Source organism: Diabrotica undecimpunctata, chromosome 6, assembly GCF_040954645.1.
Source record: "Diabrotica undecimpunctata isolate CICGRU chromosome 6, icDiaUnde3, whole genome shotgun sequence".
Taxonomy (NCBI): domain Eukaryota; kingdom Metazoa; phylum Arthropoda; class Insecta; order Coleoptera; family Chrysomelidae; genus Diabrotica; species Diabrotica undecimpunctata.
In genome coordinates, this window is record NC_092808.1 from 19,884,189 (window position 1) to 19,904,415 (window position 20,227).

Genomic DNA, 20,227 nt, shown 5'->3' on the forward strand with positions numbered 1-20,227 from the left:
ACAAATGCAGCGAAACAAATTGTAATGACCAAAAATATGAAGAGTTCGGCAATATTTTAACAGCCAGCGAAAAAATTTTGGTTAAAAAATTTAAGCGAGTAGTTATAAGGGGAAAGCGTGGTAGAGGAGTACCTGTGTTGTTTAGCCCAGAAGTCCAAAATCATATAGATGTCATGTTAAAACACAGGTCCAATTTTATTTCCGACGATAATCCTTACCTTTTTGGAAGGCCGGGATACCAGACACCAATTTGTGGATATAAAACTCTGAGTAAAATAGTTTCAAGGAGCGGTGTCAAAAATCCCCGAGCTATCACTTCAACCAGGCTACGGAAGCATTTAGCCACGATTACTCAGGTGTTTAGCATGACAGAGAATGATTTGGAACAACTTTCGACGTTTATGGGCCACACAACGGAGGTACATAAAAAGTCGTATAGATTGCCCAACGATATTTACCAAACGGCAAAAATTACAAAGTTATTACTTTTAATGGAAAGTGGTAATGGTGCCCAATATAAGGGAAAGTCCATAGATGAGATTGAAGTAAATTTGAATGAAAATTTATTAAATTCAAATTCCGAGGATTCAGATATGGATATAAATGACCGGGTTCCTGTTACAATTGATAATTCTCTTCCATCAACCAGTACCCAAAGTTTTGTATCTTCCGTTCCCGTATCCGAACATAAGGCAAAGAAATCAAGGACACTAGTTCCTTGGACAATGGAACAAAAAAAACTTGTAACTGAATTTTTTAAAGACCATATTACAACTAAGAGACCTCCAAAGAAAAGAGAATGTGAGCAGTTAATACAAGAAAATAAAAAAGTTTTAAGTAACAAGTCGTGGCTTAAGATAAAAGTGTATATCCAAAATTTATATTCAAAAAAACCGAACTAAATAACTTGTAATTAAATTAACATTAATAGTATTGTAATTTTGTATCCATTTAATATTAAATAATATAACCTGATCACAAAGTATTACCTAATTCTTGTTTTAATACCATACACTGAACGTCAATGAAAAATATTTTATTAATTTAATAGTTTAAAGTTTTTACAAAATTTTCTTATAAATTTTACATCTTATTTAAATAATATCTGCAGTAATAATAATTATATAATTAGATAAAGTTCATGGGGCGTGTTTTCAATACTATTTACACGGAAATATTCAAATAAAGGGTTTGTTTACTACTAATTTATTAGAAACTTTTTTAATAGATAGGCAAAGAAATACAAAAGTAATAAAAATATTTAAACGGCAATACCACGTATTTCATTTCTAAACTCCTTACAATAACAGCAATGAGAGGAAATTGTATTTATTTTCTACATAAAAGTAATATTCGAATTAATTTTATTTTAATCTTACGAAACCCTCAAATTGATTTAAAAAAAATATTTCCCAGAAAAACAAAATAACAGAAATGGTACCCATTCCTCAAGCAATAAAAACTGGGCGGAACGGGAAGGTAACTTGTTTCTTTGAATGATGACCTCCTGTTGTGTTGTAAACTAAATCGTTTGCACATGTTAAATAAAATATAATACAAACATTAAACATAAAAATAAACATGCACAAGCAAATTGCATAATGTATAGAAATGACACACACCTATTACGAATGTGGTTAAATATGTTATGTATTTTAATTTAAATTTAGCTATATTTAAAAAATATAATCAACAGAATATGCAAATGAAGAATTTTTGGTAATTTGGGTAATAAAATAAAAATATTATATAAATGTTTATTTTACAGCAAGCTTATTAGACAAACGTAAACAAAAACTATATAAATTAAAAGAATGCTATTATGTCCCGGGGCACACGATGAGAATTTTGTCAGAATAGAAAAATTACCAATGCGCCGCTATCTTTTTTTAAGCCATCTTACACTGGCATTAGAAAAAGATAGCGCGCTTTATACCTACTAGGAAATCCCAAAAAGATCGCAACAATTCTCATCGTGTATCACCCGACTTAAGTAATCACTTACTATTCTTAAATAATTAATTTTATGAGTAAAGAAAATACAAACTGAAATAATAAATATTAGCAAATCTAAAATTATATGTAAAATTCTTTTACTGAAATTCGAAACATTATATGTATTACAGCATTTTGCATTCCATATTTTAACATAAATGTTCCTTGTAAAATGCCGTGTGATAAAAACGTTTTTGCATTAATTGAAATCGTTTAAAACCCAAATAATATGTAACTTATTAAATGCTTTTTACGCTATGTTGGGAACGCTTTTATTATAAAAGATAAATGTTTAATGTAACTTTTCAAATTAATTTAGGTATAAATACAAAGTTAAGTGACTCGTGGTGCTAATTAGGAACATAGTTTATTAATCTTTAAGAAATTAGAGGGTATCAAGGGAATGAAAAAAGAGAAGTGACAAAAGTAATACGTATTATATTATATACCCAAGCAAATATAACACATAATTGAAATATATATTAAGTAAATAACTTCTCGGTATGACACAGAATTGAGGTTGCGGCTAGTCGCAAAGTAAAATGTTGGGATATCCGTTCATACCCGTGCCACAATAGTATACTTTCAACTCGCAAATCAAAAGGACGCCGACAACAAGAGATTCATTTTTAATACCATAAGAAAAACAATAAATAAACTATAACGATAAAACAATTCAATAGGCAAAAAATATCGCAAATTGATAATAGGATAAAATATATTATGTAGATAAAGAAACAATAATATTAAATAATTAGAAATTTTTATTAACAATTACAAATTATAATAATTCATAGAAACACAAAAAATTATTCAATAAATATAAATATGAATCTTAAAATTTTTATAAATATATTTTGAATAAATACTGGTGTGTAGATGAAGGTCGCCAAAGGCTTCTGGTGACCTTCCACTTTAAACATTATTTTCATTTTACACTGGTCCCCAATTCTTCTGTTTAAATTATAATTATGTGGTGTGGAAATGAAAAAATATTCGTGGCCAGGTTTGAATTCCATGCCATTTGGCAATGGCGAGAATGGTCGGAATGTAATTGTATAATACGTCTTCTGGTATGGTTTATCGCATACAGCTATTATACGAGGATTTGGTCTTATGATCCGGCATGTTTGATATTAGAATTTTGAAACACTATATATTATATAATTTTATATTCGCTTTTTATTCGTTCCGTTATTCGGTCTATTATAAAATGGACAAAATATATTCAATTGATCATATCCCATTTGATTCACTTCGATGAAAAATTTATTTTTTTGAAAAATGTTATTAGAAATATTCCAATATATATCATATGTAGAGCCACCGGAAATGGTGGAAACAGCATCAACAAATTGCAATAAAAAAAGTACGAAACGTAATGACAACATCTTAATCAACCGTTTGTCTGCGAGTTGAAACAAGACTAAAAAATATCATAAAGCATACAATAAACAAAGCTCACGTGAATTTGTTTGTCTTATTGGTTGTTGAAGATATGATGTGCGCAGTGCTGATTGTTCCAACACGTGCTGCATATAATAATTTTATTCTAATAAAATATAAATATGTCAAAATATTGCTCAACTTTTACAATATTTCACTTATCCTAATATACCTGGGGTGCTCGACAAGGATCCAAGCTAATAAATATGAATAAATTATAGCATTCATAAAACGGAGAACTACTCAATATTAGAGTATGTATTGGAAGTTGTTGAAATTTTCAAAATCACAACGAAGTTTTAAGCTCAATAAAACTTTAGTTATTATTTTGTACAATTTTGAAAACTTAATAACCGAAATCACAATTGTAGTTCCTAACTAAAAATTACAAATTTACATAATATTACTTATTAGACCGTCAATAGTAGTAAAAAAAGGTAGCCGGCCCGAATACGCATTTTTCTATTTGTATATTTTAAATACAACCACGTTTTAATTCGTACACATTTAATTTCATTCCAATGTTTAATATATAGATATATAAAATGAAATACATCATTGTGCATGTAAATATAAATATGTCAACTTTTGAAAACTTTAAAATAAATAGCATCTTATTCAATTGAATTTTAAATATAAAAATCGTACAAAGCTCAAAAATTTCTATATAAATTATGCGTAATTTTAAATAAAGGGTTTTTAAGTCGTTTATTATTAACGTTAATATAAAACATTAAGAAATTAATCTGTAAATGTATCTTAAAGAAAAAAACGCTAAATTTTTATGTGTTATTTTTTTACATTTAAAATTGGTAACCTGTGTTTGAAATTAAAATGTAATACATTGTTAAACTAAATTTTAAAAAGGCATGCTATATACGAACATAAGGTCATCAATACATTACGTCTTGAAGTAGGTACTATACTTAGTTTGGACCCTTGTCGATCACCCCAGGTATATAGAACTTTATCCTAAATTTATTTCCAAAGAATTAATTCGGTTGTTTTAAATTGCGTTGTTGGTATTTAAATTAAATAACTTATAAATTAGAAATAGTAATTAGGCAATTAATAAATTTATAATGATAATTAAAATAGAAGTATAGAGTAAACCAATCAAATGAAAAAATTATTGAAATTACAAAATTACAAATTGTAAAAATATTAATTTAAATTAAATGAGGAAGTTAAAGTTTATAATTCCTATTTAAAATAAACATAAAGAAATTTATTAATAAAAAAATTGTCAATTATAATAAATTTAAATTAACTACATTTGAATAATAACTAAAAATAAACATAACATATAAATAAGATACCAAAGAGTCCAATGAAATCAATATCAAAATTAATGCAACATAAGCAAATCGTGGCAACACAGCGGGTGTAATATGTATTGTAATGTAGCTAAAAAATATACATTGTGGGTGCCACATAGCCCTGAAAATGAGTAAAGTATACATCGGGTACCTAATGAATACGAGTATAAAAGGGGTCCAAAAGAATGGCGAAATATATAAAGAGAGTATAATTGTATTTCTAACAAATTCATAATTTTACATGTAACAGTATGATCTATCGTAAATTCTAATGTAATATACACAGGTACATATGCAAATAATCAATTCCTTTCGGTGGGTGCCAAATCTATACGTATATGTAGAGGTGCCATACAGATAGTCAGATGATATATATATATATATATATATATATATATATATATATATATATATATATATATATATATATATATATATATATATATATATATATATATATATATATATATATATATGTACTACTATCGAAGATAAAATAAATAGAAAGGACCATTTCAAAGAGAAAATGAGAAAAAATAAATATAATGTATTTAAAAATCTTTATTTTTTTTATTTTATTTTAATAATTACATATTTACAATTTTTTGTACAAACACTGGTGTAATAAGCAGATTTGTTGATGCTGATTTGCATATTGCTGTAATTATTTTTCTGTTGTAGTAAATGTTTACAGTTGTTTGTATTTTAGGTTTTACTGAGGAAGAGAATAAAATGAAAATTATGGAAACATTGTATGAACATTCATTTCATAAAGAACACTATACGAATCGAGACGCCAAAGAGAAAACTGTAAATAAAAATATAAAAATTCAGACTAGACAGGGACCTTACAAATGTGAAATTTGTTTTCGGCAGTTTAGTCAAGCAGGTCATTTGAAAAGACATTTGAAAGTACACACTGGAAAAAAACCTCACAAGTGTGAAATTTGTTTCAAGCAGTTTAGTGAAGCACATCATTTGAAACAACATATAAGAACGCACACTGGAGAAAAACCTCACAAGTGTGAAATTTGTTTCAAGCAGTTTAGTGAAGCACGTCATTTGAAAGAACATATAAGAACGCACACTGGAGAAAAACCTTATAAGTGTGAAATTTGTTTTAAGCAGTTTACCGCAGCAACTAATTTGAAAACACATTTGAGAATGCACACTGGAGAAAGGCCTTACAAGTGTGACATTTGTTTTAAGCAGTTTAGTGATGCAAGTACTTTTAGAAAACATTTAAGAGTGCACACTGGAGAAAAACCTCACAAGTGTGAAATTTGTTTTAGGCAGTTTAGTGAATCATATAGTTTGAAAAAACATGTAAGAGTGCACACTAAAGAAAAACCTTATAAGTGTGAAATTTGTTTTAAGCAGTTTAGCATAGCAACTAATTTGAAAACACATTTGAGAATGCACACTGGAGAAAGGCCTTACAAGTGTGAAATTTGTTTTAAGCAGTTTAGTGATGCAAGTGCTTTTAGAAAACATTTAAGAGTGCACACTGGAGAAAAACCTCACAAGTGTGAAATTTGTTTTAGGCAGTTTAGTGAATCATATAGTATGAAAAAACATGTAAGAGTGCACACTAAAGAAAAACCTTATAAGTGTGAAGTTTGTTTTAAGAAGTTTAGCGTAGCAATTACTTTGAAAAGACATTTGAGAGTGCACAATGTAGAAGAGCCTTACAAGTGAAATCTGTTTTAAGAAGTTTAGTGATGCAAGTGCTTTAAAAATACATTTGCTAGTACACGCTGGAGAAAAACTTTACAAACATTAACCCTTTGTTCCCCGGAATAAGATTTCTTAGAAATTTTGGAAAAAAGTACAAATATGATTTAAAGGATGTGTAAATAGTATAAAATAATTTTTTCAAATTTTTTGCCCAACCTCTTATAAGGAGTGGGGAGCCGGGACCTACAAGTCCTGTCAGGGACGAGAGTGATGGTAACTTATACAACTTATACTTAACTTATACAACTACACAATGTTACATACTTGTTTATTCAGTAATATTATGGTATTTGGTAAAACAATTTTTCTTATCATTAACACATAGATATACCGAACAGTTTGAACATTTTGAATATGGTCGTGACTCTATTGCAACAGACGAACATTGTTCGCATCTACCTCTTTTTGGGGTAAAAATTGGCCAGTGCACTCCACGGTTGCCCAGTCTAACGTCGTCAGAAACACTGTAGTTATATTTCCTACGTTTTGCACACACCAAAGGATTTTGTGGACTGTTTCGAAGTGTCACTGAAGACGCCGATCCTCGCTTATTTTGTGTGAGAGGATTGTTGGTTTTATTCATGAGTCCTAGGGCAACTCCTCTTCTAAAATCAAGTAACGTAAGATGCTCTTAAGGATGAAGTTTTTTATAGACGATGTAAATATTGACGAATGCAATATCAACAATTCCAAAAAATAGGCGGTGCCACCATTTTTTGGACCGCCTATTGATGCAATATGCTTGGCGAAATCTGTCCGCTTGATCTACACCACCCATATGTTTATTTAATTATCGACAATCTGGGCACACTTTATATCGATCTTGGTAACATCTTTCTGTTGACGTTTGACTGTAGTCAATTCTGTACCATGGAAGTTGGATAAAAAATGTACTATCCTGTTGTCACACCATTTGAAGAATGATATATGCATATTTGACACTCTATAATCAATATCACATCGCCGAAAGGATTTATTTTCTTCTATATTATTTGATGGTAATCCTAATCGATCACGCTGAACTGTTCCACATGCCAACGTGTTTTCAGGTTTTAGTTTTTCTAATAAAAAGACTGACGTGAAGTAATTGTCGAAATATATTATACGACTAGTGCCCCAATAATTTTCGGTCAAAGTCAAAACAACTCTTTCGCCCAATCCGAAATCACTTTTTTTCGGCTACTTCATTTTTTTCTTGGTATACATCGAATATTTTAATATACCCGTTTTGGTCTCCCAGGCACCATAGTTTGTACCCTCTTTTGATGGGTTTTTAGGATTGTATTGCTTCAATGTGAAGCGGCCTTTGAAGATTATCATGGATTCCTCAACTGTTAGAGTCCTCGTTCCATTATTTAAAATATCAAAGCGTTCGTGCAAAGCTGTCACAAAAAACTTTATCTTATAGATTTTGTCTTTGTTGTTGAGGGGTATTGTGGAATTGTCATTTATATGCAGGTATTGCAAAAACTGTTTACAACGACTCCTAGGCATTACTCTTTTTACAATTGAGGAGTCCGGCAGTAAAAAATGGTAAGGGACAATACAGAAGATTTGAGATTTGAAGTGTTGAATTTTGAAAAAAATATTCTTTATAAAAAAATATAAGACTATGAATCATGTTCAAATTAGTTAATTATGTTGTTAATCAGTAGGCAAAATATGAAATACCAAATATTTTTTTACAATGTGTTTATTGAGAAAAATATAAAAATATGTACTACAACTTAACATTATTTACCTAAAATATTCGAAAAAGTTTAACGTAACATGTTAAGTGGTGTTGACTTAACATACTTTGGTAGGTACTAGGGGTTTATTTTAAATTTATATACCATTCGTGATAAACAGCTGGAATCCATTCCAAGAATGATTTTACATCTTTCAGTTTTTCTGGATGAATACTAAGGGGATGATTATATTTTTGAGTAAGTGTAGGAAATTTTTCTTCTGCAGCTGTTGGTCTTCCTCTTTTATTCAAGGACATGGAATTAAATAATCCGCTGTATGATGCTGAATATTGTATATTTTTTGGAACTTCTGAAGATAGGCATAATTTCACACTACTTTGTAAAATACCTACCGGTTGATTAAAATAGCTTTTCAGTACTGAACAATCGTATATATCCTCTTGCTGGACCCTAGTTACTAGAAAAGGTTTTTTTTCTGACGGTTCTTCAAAATGTCTTCCCAGTGATTGGGTGAATAGACCATTTCACAGTTTTTCTTGACATAATTTTCTACTACAGAAAAGTCTCTGTCGCTTGGCAACATTGTATGTCCTACCTGAGGAAATATATGAACTATTTCTTTAAAATAGTCATTTTGTAAAAGACAAAGCCAAAGACCAATAATAGTCCAGTTTTTATTTTGTCCGCAGCAATTGTCTGAAATAGCTATTAGTTTTCTGCCACGAATATTATTTTTCTCAAAGTACATTTTGAGACAGCTAGCGATTTCGTCCGACCCTCTTTTAGCAGTAGATTCATCCCACATAAAAAAGTGACCCTGACCATCTCCAAGGGAATGTATGCTTAAATTATAGCACAACAGTTTTCTCTTATAGAACATGGGACCAGTGGTAAGCTTTGGTGTGGGAAGGGTTTGCTGTAGATCAAAACTTATTGCATGCACATCTGGGTTTAAGTTTGCTTCCTCTACTGCGTCTCTGACTGCCTGTTGACCTGCTTCAGCTTTTCTATGATGTAATTTTTGTTCAGTTTTAATTTTTTTAACTCCAGTTTCATCATTGTGTAACAGCATTTTCTAAAGCCACTGAAAACTTATCGCACGCTTGACATGTATCCATTTTTGAAGTTTTGAAACTTATATTCTTCAGTAAATATTCTTGCGCTTCCTTTTTCTAGATTTTGTTTCTGAAACAGAATCTTCTTCTTGTTTACTGTGTTCATTTAATTTTCTTTTTCTTCCTCCCCTTCTTCTTCAGTACTGGACTCTGGGTATGTGTGAGAAGAAATTTCTTGAAGTCCATGTTCTTTCAAAAGTTTTCTAAAACATAAATAAAAATCGTATTAAGTATTATAGGGCTGCCGATTCATTCATTTTCATATTTGCAAGTAAAAAATGTTAAGTTTTTATGCAAAGTGAATGTGGATGTAAACAATGTTAGTACATCCTTTACCATTTTTTACTTGCAAACAATTATTCTAAAAATATCAATAAATTACCTTCTTTGTAGAAAGTTAATCGAGCTAGCTTCACTAAATATTCGAAATTCAGGATCTTTATCTGAGTCATAATCATCGTAGCTCTCAGAAATGTCACTTATAACATCAAAAAAGCCATTTAGATTTGAACAACTTGCTTTGTCTTCCGCCATCATGGACACAACATTATTTTCATGCGTATGCATGTCTCTTACCAAATTTTAAGAAATAAATCTTGCGCCATCTGTTATTCGGAGGATAAAATAAGTCAAGTTTTCTGCGTTGCCATGTCCCTTGCCATCTTTTACATAATATTTCGGGAAAAATCAAAATTTGTCCCTTACCATTGTTTACTACCGAGCCCCTCAATTGCTACTCCGAGGTGAATAGAATATCTCGGACATATTACACGTGGAGAGAAATACACCTTGCTCCAACTGATTATGCAGGGAAAGATCCAAGGAAAGAGAAGCATAGGGAGGCGTAGAATGTCATGGCAGCGCAATCTGAGAGAGTGGTACGGATGTACATCAAATGAACTTTTCAGAGCAGCCGTCTCAAAAGTCCGAATAGCTATGATGATTGCCGACCTCCGCCGCGGAGATGGCACTTGAAGAAGAAGACTCCGAGGTCTTTAGCACATGACCAGTAATGTGTATAACTTGGTAGTGTATGGTAGCCCATAAAAAAGTTAAGTCCTAGGAAAACCAATAGTTCACATTCTTTAAAATTCATAGTCTTTTCACGTTGAGTAGCATACAAGTTTGACTCTTAGACGATGTAGTATTTGGCCCCAACACTGTTAGAAAGTAATCATTGTCAGTTGAGCAAGTGTTCTTCAATCACATTCTCATCCAAGCTGTATGACGTAATGTTGGTAGTACGCTCTCTCTTTTTCCGTTTTCTTTTCTGTTCCTCTTCTGCTTTTCCTCCTCTTTTGTTTTTCTTTGGCTCTGAAACTTCAAGAGATGTAACAGGAGAATTATTTTCTATTCCAGTATTTGCCTGCTGTTCAGAATCTGCATTTTCATTGTCTAAATTTACTTCCTGAAAAACCGTTGTCATGTTGTTGGTTTCGTAATACTCATCTTCTTCATCACTTTGCTCTTCGTCTGTTATCGTTTCGTTGTCCAGTGGCAGATTTGCTAGTTCAAAAGCTGCTTCTTCAGCTGCAGCCAAAAGTTCATTATCATTGAGTGGCTTTTTATGTAGCCAATTATACATTCTTCTATAAAAAAAAAATAAAAAAAATGTTACCTACCTATATTTCAAATAAATTATTTTCATTTAGTTTTTAGTACTAATAGGAACGTCCTTGCGTCCAATTTTTATGATCCCTTTTCCCTATTTTAGGTAGATACACCCTGTTTTTAATTAATAATACATATACAATAACATCCCTGACGGGACTTAGAAGTCCAGTAGATAGATTGCTTTGGTAAAGTCTCCTTGTACAATCTAATTCAATAACTGATATTTGTTTGTGTGTTTGAAACATCAATGAGCTCAAATTCACAATAAATTATACTCCACCCTCTGATAACTTAGAAAACGACACTAACAAAACACACAGCACAGCTGAAGCAGTCGTTGCTGTGTCACACTAACGAAAACATTTAAGTAAATGTCATCATCGTGTTATAGCGCGTATTCTTGGTTGTCTTAAAGTTTTACCTTAAAAAAAATATCCCACAGGCTATTTCCATTTCTATTTAGCCTTACAAGCATAAATATCATTGCATTCTTGGTGGATAGGTCTTGAGCCAGTAGGTGTCCTACAAAATCACAATTTTCTATAAACCTGCGAGTGTACAAAAAAAGTTATTTTCTAATCTTCTTCTTCTTCAGTCTGTATTCGTCCACTGCTGGACATAGACCTCTTCCATTTGCTTCCATTGATTTCTACTCTTGGCAATTCTCATCCACTACTTGCCCGAGACTTGTTTGATATCATCTGCCCACCTCCTCTGTGGTCTGCCTACTCCTCGCTTGTTCTCTCTTGGTCTCCAGTTTGTTAATCTCTGTGTTCATTTTTCGGGATTATCTCGGGCAACATGTCCGACCCATTGCCACTTGAGCCTTGCTATACGTTCTGCGACATCAGTAATCTTTGTTCTTCCCTCCAGAATCCTGTCTCCCAAACTAATCCCTACCATGGCCCTCTCCATCGCTCTTTGGGTTGTACTGAGCTGCTCTAAGGTTTTCTTGTAAAGGCCATGGTCTCCAGTCCATATGTAGTTACAGGCAAGATACATTTGTCATAAACTCTACGTTTGAGACACATTGATATATCTTAATTCTTCAAGATCCAAGACAATTGAATGCGTCTTTTGAAGTTATACTTCTATACGCGCCCTTCACGTTGGAAATTTGTATGGGAGTGAATCTGTGAAATCATTACATATGTAAGATAATGAGTAAGAGAGAGACAGAAGATATATTTTCTCTCTCGAATATAAAAATGTTCCTTTTGTATACTTATATAATTTAATATTATATATATATATATATTATATAAAGATATATATATATATATATATATATATATATATATATATATATATATATATATATATATATCTACGGCATTAAGTGAACTCCGCCCATGTTAAAATTCAGGTTCAATTGAGCTCCGTGGTCAAGTGGATACCGATATACGGAGCTCACTTGACAATTCCGTAATATTGGTTCAGTCGATTCATCAACATGTAGAGTTTAATAATTTATAAAAATTTTTTGGAGCCCGTAAATACCCCTGTATCATAAATGTATATCGCTTAGTTCACGTGTATATATTATAGGGGTCGTTCAGATCTTCTTCATTGTATATTTGATCCATACGTTTATCGGTTTAAGTAAGATCTGAGAGTTTGGCAACTGTGCGATTATACCGTATATTTTCAACATATACCCTGAACGGTTTATATGGGCTCCTTATTTTTATCTACTATTTGTAGACAGTGTAATGTCATATGCATTACACTGTGTAACAGAGGATATCTTATTACCTGGTATAACTACCTACTAAAAGGTAACTGGTTCTTTAAAAAACAGGTATATAGATACAAAAGGATTTCGGCTTATTATTTAATGGAATGTTCGCTTGCATAGAAAATTTTATTTTTTCTTCATTTTTAGAAATGTTGTTTTTTTATTTAATATAATTTTATTAGTTCAATGCCGAATTCGATGTTTTTTTTTATTACAGAAATTTCGTAATGTATTTTGTTTACGTGAGTATGTCTTTGTACGTTTTATGTAAGCATCCGATTAATAAAAACTACTTTTATTTCATCTACTCTTCCGCGATATCTTGTATAAAGCTTTTTTATTATTTTAATTCTGGTCTTATTTGTATACTCATATGATATCTCGATAGAAGGTTATCTCAAAATAAATATGGTTAAGTGCTGCAATAGACATTTTTGTGTTAAAATGGATAGTAGTGTGCACAAAAAGAAAGAATGGTTAATTTGTCTATCAAGGTATATTCGGCAGCAGAAGCATATAGTACAAGCGTCTATGTTTTAAAGGCGGAAGGACGTACGCCTCATTTTTAGCTGACAAGCTTGCAAAGAATATTATTTCTGGTCCTCAATTTACCTTTTAGTTTTAAACAATGATCTGTGACTGATCCCGTGGGATACAAACTATTTTCAAGAAATTTATAGGAAGTCTACAGTTCAACAGTTTCATGACATTATTGGATGTTCCGTTTGTGAAAGCGTCTATGTTAGGGAAATTGAGGAGCGCACATGAGTTTTTCAGGGGTTTTGGCTGAAAATTGATTCATAGTTTATTTTTATTGTGCAATAATAGGTGTATCGTCTTTATAATATTAGTCCTATTATCTACCGGTATGAGTTGATCGTTTGGGTAAATGTTATACAGTGTAGGTGCTTTTATGCTACCCCAAGCGAGACCGTTCTTCATCTGCTATTCTTAACATTGAGTGATACAAAAAAATATTCTCTTGTGTAGGCATACGCAAATAATATAAGTGAGTTTGTTATCTAAGGGGATATCATATAGTTTTTCGAGAAATATTTGGTAATTTAAGGTGTCGTAAGCGGCATTTAGATTGAAAAATACCACCCCTGATACCCGATATTTTTCGTACCCGTCTTTGATGTGTTGGGTAAGATTTAGCATTTGTAATGTACATGATCTTCCCTATCTATAGCCACTTTTGTCTTTTAATTTGAGCTTTTCTTCAAATATCGGTGAAATCATATTAACGATCTTGTGCAAAAGTATTTTAAATAGCTGACAAAATAAAGATATTGGCCGATAGTTTTTGTGGTCGTTGAAGTTTTTGCCAGGTTTAAGCAAGGTAACAACTTTGGCTTGTTTCTAGATTTTGGGTGTTTCCATAATTTGAATACAGTTGTTCATCATCCGGATAAGCCATTGTGGTGTTTTTGGTCCAGATTTCGTAATAAGCTTTGTGCTCAGATCCTCAATGTCGGTAGTTGTATTATTTTTCATTAAATATGTAGATGGTGGATCCAAGCTCAACATCGTTGAAAGGTTCTCTGAAAGCTGACTGGTGTTGTCCTTTCTTACTTTGAGTTATTCTTTGCTTTTTTCCGACAGAGATAGCATGTCTATATCTATAATGTGGTTTTCAGCGATAAGCTTTATACCAAATACCCTACGTTAGGCCCTATATGTGTTTCCTGCACTAGAAATAAGTCAGATTCGTGTTTAGCGCATATGTCTGATAACTTTAAGCAGAGTAAAGTTTCTTGATCTCTAGATATACCCTTAACAGTTATAAACATATGTTATTAGAATAGTTGGTCCTAAAAAGGACCAATTTGACAAAATCATATTAAAGGGGTGACTGACGAATTAGCCGATTAATTATTTAATCATTACCCTGGGTATGCCCGATTGTGGTGATCTTCTTAGTACTTAAATTTTCGTAAAGGCTCGTTCTTTGAACCCCATAAGTAATGCCTAATATTTTACTTTTTATTGAAAATTTAAATTTTACATACCGTGTATTACTTTTTGACGATATTTCGAATCAGATTTGTATAGTAATAATTTAAGGTATTAAAGAGCATGTTTGTGGAAAATAAATAAGTTTGTGATATCGTTCGACACTCATATATAGATAATAAAAAAATAAACAGTTAAAATAGGTGTAAAAAATTTCAACTTCATACATCGGCGCCATTGTTCAGGTGATGGGTTTATCACAGGTATAAAAGGTTATATTTTAATTCAAGGTTCTATTTGCGTATTTTCAATATTAAAAGAGTAGGAAAAGACATGTTTATGCTTTTATTTTTTTTTGCTAAATCTATTCTATTTTCTTTCTTGAGTTCCGTCTTTTTTGAACGACCTGTGGTCTTTTTTCAATTGGGCACTTGTCTAAGGCTATGACAAATACTCTGTCCTCTGCTATTCTACATTAATATGACTGATTCATTTTCTTTTTCTTGCAGCTATTTTATTGTTTATCCTGTCAATCCTGTGTATCTTTTTCTTCTTCTTCTTCGTCTTCTTTTTATATAGACATGACTCTGTCTGTTTTTTAATGTGTCTCCAGTAAGTTGCCGTTCCTCATCCGGATAAGCCATTGTGGTGTTTTTGGTCCAGATTTCGTAATAAGCTTTGTGCTCAGATCCTCAATGTCGGTAGTTGTATTATTTTTCATTAAATATGTAGATGGTGGATCCAAGCTCAACATCGTTGAAAGGTTCTCTGAAAGCTGACTGGTTTTGTCCTTTCTTACTTTGAGTTATTCTTTGCTTTTTTTCCGACAGAGATAGCATGTCTATATCTATAATGTGGTTTTCAGCGATAAGCTTTATACCAAATACCCTACGTTAGGCCCTTAATGTGTTTCCTGCACTAGAAATAAGTCAGATTCGTGTTTAGCGCATATGTCTGATAAGTTTAAGTAAAGTAAAGTTTCTTGATCTCTAGATATACCCTTAACAGTTATAAACATATGTTATTAGAATAGTTGGTCCTAAAAAGGACCAATTTGACAAAATCATATTAAAGGGGTGACTGACGAATTAGCCGATTAATTATTTAATCATTACCCTGGGTATGCCCGATTGTGGTGATCTTCTTAGTACTTAAATTTTCGTAAAGGCTCGTTCTTTGAACCCCATAAGTAATGCCTAATATTTTACTTTTTATTGAAAATTTAAATTTTACATGCCGTGTATTACTTTTTGACGATATTTCGAATCAGATTTGTATAGTAATAATTTAAGGTATTAAAGAGCCTGTTTGTGGAAAATAAATAAGTTTGTGATATCGTTCGTAACTCATATATAGATAATAAAAAAATAAACAGTTAAAATAGGTGTAAAAAATTTCAACTTCATACATCGGCGCCATTGTTCAGGTGATGGGTTTATCACAGGTATCAAAGGTTATATTTTAATTCAAGGTTCTATTTGCGTATTTTCAATATTAAAAGAGTAGGAAAAGACATGTTTATGCTTTTATTTTTTTTTGCTAAATCTATTCTATTTTCTTTCTTGAGTTCCGTCTTTTTTGAACGACCTGTGGTCTTTTTTCAATTGGGCACTTGTCTAAGGCTATGACAAATACTCTGTCCTCTGCTATTCTACATTAATATGACTGATTCATTTTCTTTTTCTTGCAGCTATTTTATTGTTTATCCTGTCAATCCTGTGTATCTTTTTCTTCTTCTTCTTCGTCTTCTTTTTATATAGACATGACACTGTCTGTTTTTTAATGTGTCTCCAGTAAGTTGCCATTCCATGGTTTTCGTGGTCTTTTTACTGATCGTCTTCCTATTGGGTAACCATCTCTTGCCGTGTCTACTACTCCATTTGTTGTCATTCGGCTTATATGATCGTTCCAGTCTACTCTTCTATTTCTTAACCAGTTCTTGATGTTCTTCACCTTGTATCTACATCGTATATCTGTACTTCTAGCTCTGTCCCATAGTGTCTTACCATCAATTTTTCTAAGTGTTTTTATCTCTGTTGTTTCTAACATCCTTTTTGTCCTCTCTGTGTCAGGTCTTGTTTCTGCTGCGTATGTCATTATTGGTCTGATAACTGTTTTGTAAATTCTGCCTTTGGTTTCTTTCCCGATATTTCTATTTCTTCATGTTGTTTCATTTAGGCAGCCTGCGGCTCTGTTTGCTCTATTCAGTGGATCTTCCACTTAAGTTTCGAGCTTTCCGTAGCTAGATAATGTGATACCTACATATTTAAACTCCATCACTTGTTCTATTATCTGACCGTCCAGCTCCAATTAACATATTAGTAAACTTGCTGTTGTAACCATGCATTTTGTCTCTTTTGAGGAAATTAACATGTTAAATTTTCTGGCGGTTATATGAAATTGGTGTAGCATACGTTGTAAATCATCTTCACTTTGAAAGAATAGTATTGCGTTGTCTGCATAGCAGATTATTTCAATTTGTTTTTCTCCCATTTGGTATACTCTTTTATTTCTTACTTTTTTATTATTTCATCCATAATCCGGTTGAACAATAGAGGACTCAGGAAATCTCCCTGTCTTATCCCATTACCAGCTTCAATAGGGTCGGTTAGTTCTTCTTCTACTTTTACTTTTATTGTGTTGTTTTGGTATATATTTTCGATTGTTTTGATTATTCAATGAAATTGACATTAATTTGATAGTTTTCATTTTATTAGTACTGATGGTATATAACTAGCATCTGTTGGTACTATATATCAATTTGAACATGTGGAAGTAAGAGCACTCTCTTGTTAGTAATTTCAGTGTAAATTATGACGAAACCAGAAATAACCCATAATATTATCCCACACCTCAAAGGTCTGCCTCGCGGTATCTGGGAGACGCAATAATTCGCTTTTGATAGACAAAAACAAAAACCCACTAAGACGAACACAACATAGATCAAAAAAATCCGTCAACCTGTCAATAGGGACCTACAATATTAGATCAATGTCTACGGATGAAAAAGTACATAAATTGGAAGAAGAATTAACAAACATAAAATGAGATATCATAGGCCTATCAGAAACTCGACGAAAAGAAGAAACCCGAATACAGCCTATATCATACTTAAAATAAGAAGAACATCAATTAAAATTATCCAGGTATATGCCCCCATGACAGCTTATGATGACGAAGATATCGAACTATTTTATGAAGATATATCAAAGGCTATGGAAGAACATAAAAATCGTCTTATACTAGTAATTCGAGATTTCAATGCCAAACTGGGTAGAAAACTAAACAAGGATGAAACTAAAATAGGAGATTTCGGGTATGGGCAGAGAAATGATAGAGGTGCTACTTTGATGAACTACCTAGAAGAAAAGCATCTATACGCAATGAACTCCTTTTACAAAAAGAAGCCCCAACGATAGTGAACATGGATCAGCCCTAATGGATCCACAAAAAATGAGATCGACTACATACTGTCCACACGACGATATATCATTAAAGATGTAACAGTTCTTAACAGATTCACAACAGGTAGCGATCACTGGATGGTCAGAGCAAAAATTAGTGTTGACAGTAACTATGAAATGAAAAGAAAAATAATTAAAAACTGGGATCTAGTAGATAGAAACAAACTAGGGCAATATAAAGAGATATACAAAGACCTATTAAAAGAACAACTTAAAAATTAGACAGTGATGACAAAGATATAGATGAAATAGACAACATACTTACAGCAACGATGATTACATCAGGAAAAGAAATAGCAAAAAAGGATCTAAAAAAGAACAACTATATATCAACAGAAACAAAGAAGCTTATGGATAAAAGAAGGAAGCTATAGAATATGTAGAAATCAATAAAACAATAAGCAGAATGATAAGAGAAAATAAGAGAAAAGAAAAAGAAATAAAAATAGAAAAAGTAATACAAAACAACAAAAATATGAAATGCTTAAGACCGAAATTAGGTAAGTATGAAATAAACAAAATAAAAGATGAAAACGGACTAGAAACAAACATTAAAGATGACATTATAAATATTATCCACCATTTCTACTCAGAACTATATAAAACAAAAAAGGAACCACCAGAAACAATTAAAAACCAACTTAAGGCTAAAAAAGTAAAAAATGTCAACTCAGAGCTACAGCCAGAAATAAGCAAATCAGAAATAAAGAAGGCATTGAAAGAAATGAAAAACAACAAATCGCCTGGAAAAGATGGAATAACTGCAGATATGCTGAAATATGGTGGAAAAGTGGTAATTAACACTCTACATTCCCTTTTTAACAAGATATTAAAAGAAAAAAGAATCCCAAACAACTGGAAGGAATCCGTAACCATTATCCTACACAAGAAAGGGGATAAAGCAGATATAAAAAACTACCGTCCCATAACACTCCTCAATGTAATGTATAAACTCCCAACAAAAATTTTAACCAATAGATTGACGACAAAATTCGATGGATACCCAACAAGCTGGTTTTAGAAAGGGATTCAGCAAAAGTGACCATTTACTAAGTATGAAAATACTTATAGAACGAGCAAATGAATACCATATTCCTCTATATATAGCGTTCATAGATTTAGAAAAGGCTTTCGACAGTGTCGAACATTGGGCAGTGAAAAGTTCTTTGATTAACAGCAGAATTGACCACAGATATACGGAACTAATAGCCAATATATATAAGGAAGCCAAAACAACAATTAAAGTATATGAATAAACAAAATCAATACAAATAAATAGAGGCGTGAGACACAATATCACCGAAACTTTTCAATCAGGCTCTGGAAGATATTTTTAAAAGATTAGAATGGGAAGTAAAAGGTATAAAAATTTGTGGACAACACTTGAACCATCTAATATACGCTGATGACATCGCATTGATAACAGATAAATGAGAAGAATTATTTGAAATGATGAAAGAACTGGACGTAGAAGCTGGAAAGATAGGCCTTATTATGAATTACAGCAAGACCAAAATTATAACAAATACAGATGAAAACATCACAATGAGGATCGGACAAGATGAAGTAGAACAAGTTCAGGATTATATATATCTGGGTCAAACTATAAAACGTAACAAAGAAAACCAAACAGCAGAGATAAAAAGACGAGTTAGACTGGCATGGGCGGCATTTGGCAAACTAAGCTACATTCTTAAAAACAAAAGAGGCATCTTAAGACTAAAGTATACAATCAATGCGTACTCCCTGTTCTAACTTATGGTTCTCAAACGTGGACATTTACAAAAGCAAACATGGACATAACCATAAAAACCCAAAGAGCAACGGAAAGACAAATGTTGCACATACGACTAATGGATAAAAAGAGAAACGAGTGGATAAGAGAGAAAACAAAAGTGAGGCATATTAGACAAGAAGTTGCAAAATTGAAATGGAGATTTGCCGGGCACAATATAAGACAAAAAGAAGACCGATGGAACACAATTCTTATAAGTTGGAGACAGTGGGAATATAAACGAAGCAGAGGAAGGCCCCAAATGAGATGAGCAGATGATATCAAGAAGCACGTGGGCTCTAGGTGGATGACTATACCGACAGACAGAGAAGAATGGAAAAGGATTGGGAAGGCCTATGTCCAAAGATGGACCGAAAA

The 20,227-nt window shown here is 32.0% G+C and overlaps 1 protein-coding gene across 1 annotated transcript in view; it reads left to right on the plus strand.

The window, feature by feature from the left end:
• Positions 1 to 12,069, plus strand: part of LOC140443257 (uncharacterized) — a 30,090-nt gene extending 18,021 nt beyond the window's left edge. The window contains exon 2 of the mRNA XM_072534400.1: positions 5,470 to 12,069. Within this exon, the coding sequence (XP_072390501.1) occupies positions 5,470 to 6,458 (989 nt within the window). The 3' untranslated portion in view covers positions 6,459 to 12,069. The remainder of the gene's footprint in view (positions 1 to 5,469) is intronic.
• Positions 12,070 to 20,227: the final 8,158 nt, after the last annotated feature.